The sequence below is a fragment of the Theobroma cacao genome, chromosome 2 (assembly GCF_053813885.1).
Source record: "Theobroma cacao isolate CCN51 chromosome 2, ASM5381388v1, whole genome shotgun sequence".
In the NCBI taxonomy this organism is placed as follows: Eukaryota; Viridiplantae; Streptophyta; class Magnoliopsida; order Malvales; family Malvaceae; genus Theobroma; species Theobroma cacao.
In genome coordinates this window covers 18521930-18525156 of record NC_142640.1, presented here as the reverse complement: position 1 = coordinate 18525156, position 3227 = coordinate 18521930, and the positions used below count along the sequence as shown (strand labels likewise).

General features: G+C 32.4%; 1 protein-coding gene across 1 annotated transcript; it reads right to left on the bottom strand.

Moving 5' to 3' along the window:
* Nucleotides 1-256: 256 nt before the first annotated feature.
* Nucleotides 257-1396, bottom strand: LOC18609051 (uncharacterized). The gene has a single exon (XM_007044021.3). The coding sequence runs from the start codon at nucleotides 1230-1232 to the stop codon at nucleotides 426-428; it is 807 nt and encodes a 268-aa protein (XP_007044083.3). The 5' UTR covers nucleotides 1233-1396; the 3' UTR covers nucleotides 257-425.
* Between the last annotated feature and the right edge of the window lie 1831 nt (nucleotides 1397-3227).

Below are 3227 nucleotides of genomic sequence, written 5' to 3'. Positions count from 1 at the left end.
CCTACACAAGTGCTAAATCTTGTTGGACTCCACTTTCCTGCCAAACACTTTGCTTAGAAAAGGAGCCTAATTAACTCAAGACTCAAGTGCTGCCCAATTATTGATAGACCCCTAACTTTTCCACTTTCGCACTTAGAGTATGGGTCAAAACCCAACTAGAAAAGGAAAACCAAGAGGGATGACCCTCTATTTCCCTACATTGCCGAATCAAACGTAAAAGTTTTAGCAGGTATATAAGTATTTAAGCTGACACTGGTGAGATTTGATTTCTCTGTTTAATTATTTACACTTACAATTTTTGCAAAGAGAGCCACAAAATCGCACCTAGAGGAAATACGAGCATCCAACCTAAGACAACAATTCAAAAGGGAACAAAAGATCAAGTACATCTTAGAAGGGAGAAGAAATTCAAACATTGTTTGTTGTTATCTAACCGTTGAAGCAACTGTATGAGCCCAAAACCTGAGATGATCTTTCATGTCCACTTCGTTACCCATTGTAGGAATTCTCCAATTCATCAATGGATTCTTTACCTTCCTTCGATCCCAAACCTCCCATGCTTCAGACAGGTATGGCCTAGAAACCACAGTTTGACCAATATTTTCTTCTCTACTTTCTTCAGTTTTCTTTCCCAGCTTTTGCAACCCAGGAATTATAGACACTAAACTGGAATCTTTATCTTCCTCCGAGAACACAAAACCGAGATCCATAAACCCTTGTAGCTCCTCAAACTCTAGTTCCGACAAGCTCCTACTGCTACCCTTTGTTCTTGTTTTGCTTCTTCTTTCAACCAATATTGGCTTAGCAGCTGCCTCCTCCATCTTTTCCTTCTTAACATCTGCATTATCTTCATTCACATCTTTGCCAGACAGAATAGTTTGAAGCCTTGGCGTGGTAAGCACTGAATTTGGAGACAGGGAACCAGAAGAAAAACTCACTGTGGCGTTCAAGGCCAGGTCACTCATAGACCTGACGTGGAGGGTCGATATGCGTGGAAGCTTTAGTTCCCTTTCTTCAACTCGCTCTTTATGATCTTGACTTGTTTCTTGCGATCGTGAAACTGGTTTCTCGGAGAAAATTGGTTGCTCAAACCAATAGACATCAAAAAGCTTTAGAACTTCCTCTGCAGCCATATCTTCTCTTTGTTGGGGGGTTTTGAAAAGATCCAGGAGGTTCACAAGGGAGAGATCAGTGTTGGTTGGGATAGACAAGCAAAGAAAGGTTTGGGACATTTATATTAGTTGCTTGACGTTAATGCCCCTTGTTTCATACTAATATTTCGTAATTAGTTCATTTATATATGCTGTCAAGAACATGTTTCTAAAATTTCAAAATGTATATCTTTAGGTTAGCCAACAAAACAAAAAGTTTGTAAAACTTAACTCCTCAACAAAGGATGATTACAAATCAAAATGCTTATTTTGTATTAGAAAAACAAAAGGAAAATTCCATATCAAGTGTAATTCTTGTGCATAATGTTTCGTGATCGTCTATAATTGATCATCTAAATTGAAAAATTACGATCTCCTTTAATTATATTGTCTTGTTTAAAATAAGTCAAATTTCTATTGAAAAGGAAAAGAAGTGACGGCGCCTAGAAAAATTTAAAAATGTAAATCACACTCTTTTTATCCAATAAAAATATCTAAGTTTGATTTTTTATGGTAAGACATTTTAAACATTGGTTTTAACTATTTTAAACATTTTATTAAACTAATATTTTTGTGAAAACATGTTTGAAAACCTCTTAAATCCAGACCTTTTAGCAAGTATTTTCTATATTTTAATCAAGGGTAAGCTAGAAATAAGATGAGGTCAAAGTTGAAAAAATTTGAGCATCAAAATTCTTGCTTTTTACATTAAAGCTTTTCCCTGAATTAAAATTAATTTCCTTTAGTTCATTCCTGAAAAGGATTTTAGAGTACATTTGGATAAAGAATTTCAACGAGGTATTTTATTTGTAGAGAGAATTTTAAAATTTTAAAATAAAATTACCGTATTTGGTAAAATAATTGTCAAAATTATTGAAATTTGGATCAGAGACTATTTATGTATATGTTTTCTTTTGTTTTGTTACACAACTTTCATTTTCTTTAAATCTAATGACAAAAACTTATTTTTAAATTATCAATTATATATGTACATTTCTTACAAATCTAATAACACCCATATTTTATATTTTTTTCTCCATGTTTCTCCTTTTCTATCCCTAAATTCCTATTTAATTTATAATTATTTTTTATCTCATCAAATTTCAATATTTAAAATTTAATTCTATAAAATGCTTGTCCAAACAATGCAAATATTAATGTTGTCATTTTAAAATTGATGCATTTATACAGCTATATATATATTTCAATATTCTTCAAAATTTTAATATTTCTCATCCAAACACATCCTTCAAGTATAAATTAGTACTTTTTTTTTGAGAAAATAGTTTTTAAATTATAAATATTGGAATGTTGAGACTAAATTAGTACCTAATTAGAACCAAAATCCTTAGAGAATATATATATATTTATGTACCCTTCCAATTCTCTTTCTCCTAAAGCCATTTATTGATAAATATCCAAATACATTTATTTACTTGATTCATTTAGCAAAAAACAATAAAGTACTTGATTTCAGAAGCTCCAAAACTAATAAGATAAAAATGCTTTTGTCTTTTTTTTTTTTTCCATTGCAAATTGTAGCAACATTAAGGGTATTATTGTAATTATAGGAATAAGCACCTCGAATCCTCAAATGCTCATAAGTTGGAATGGGCCCAAGCAAAATGCTTAAAGCTGGACGAATCATATATAAATTTGGCATACTTGGGTGAGGTAAGACTTGTCCTTTCATACCAAAGTCGTCCCCATTCCACCATAACTTCAACCACACCCTCCAAGCTTCTGCTCAACAAAAGCATAGTTAGATCTAAGGTTAGTTTTTTCTATTAAAAAACTAAAGAGAAAGAAAAAAAGAAAAGGATGTAGGCCTTTTTACGAGGGACTCACGTAAATAACGTTAAAGCCCGTATAAAATTGGTCGGCTGGTTGGTTCGTCTGACGAGGGCGACTTGGTGAAGCATATTTTAAGAAAGAAACGGCTCGGCCTATTTTCACATATACAATTTTCAATTTGCTTGTTTAATTGACTTAAAAGTGGATCCCATTTGTTTATAAAACAACGAAAAGGAAAAAATCATTCTGCATTTTGTTCCTTCCCTTCATTCCTTTTTGTTA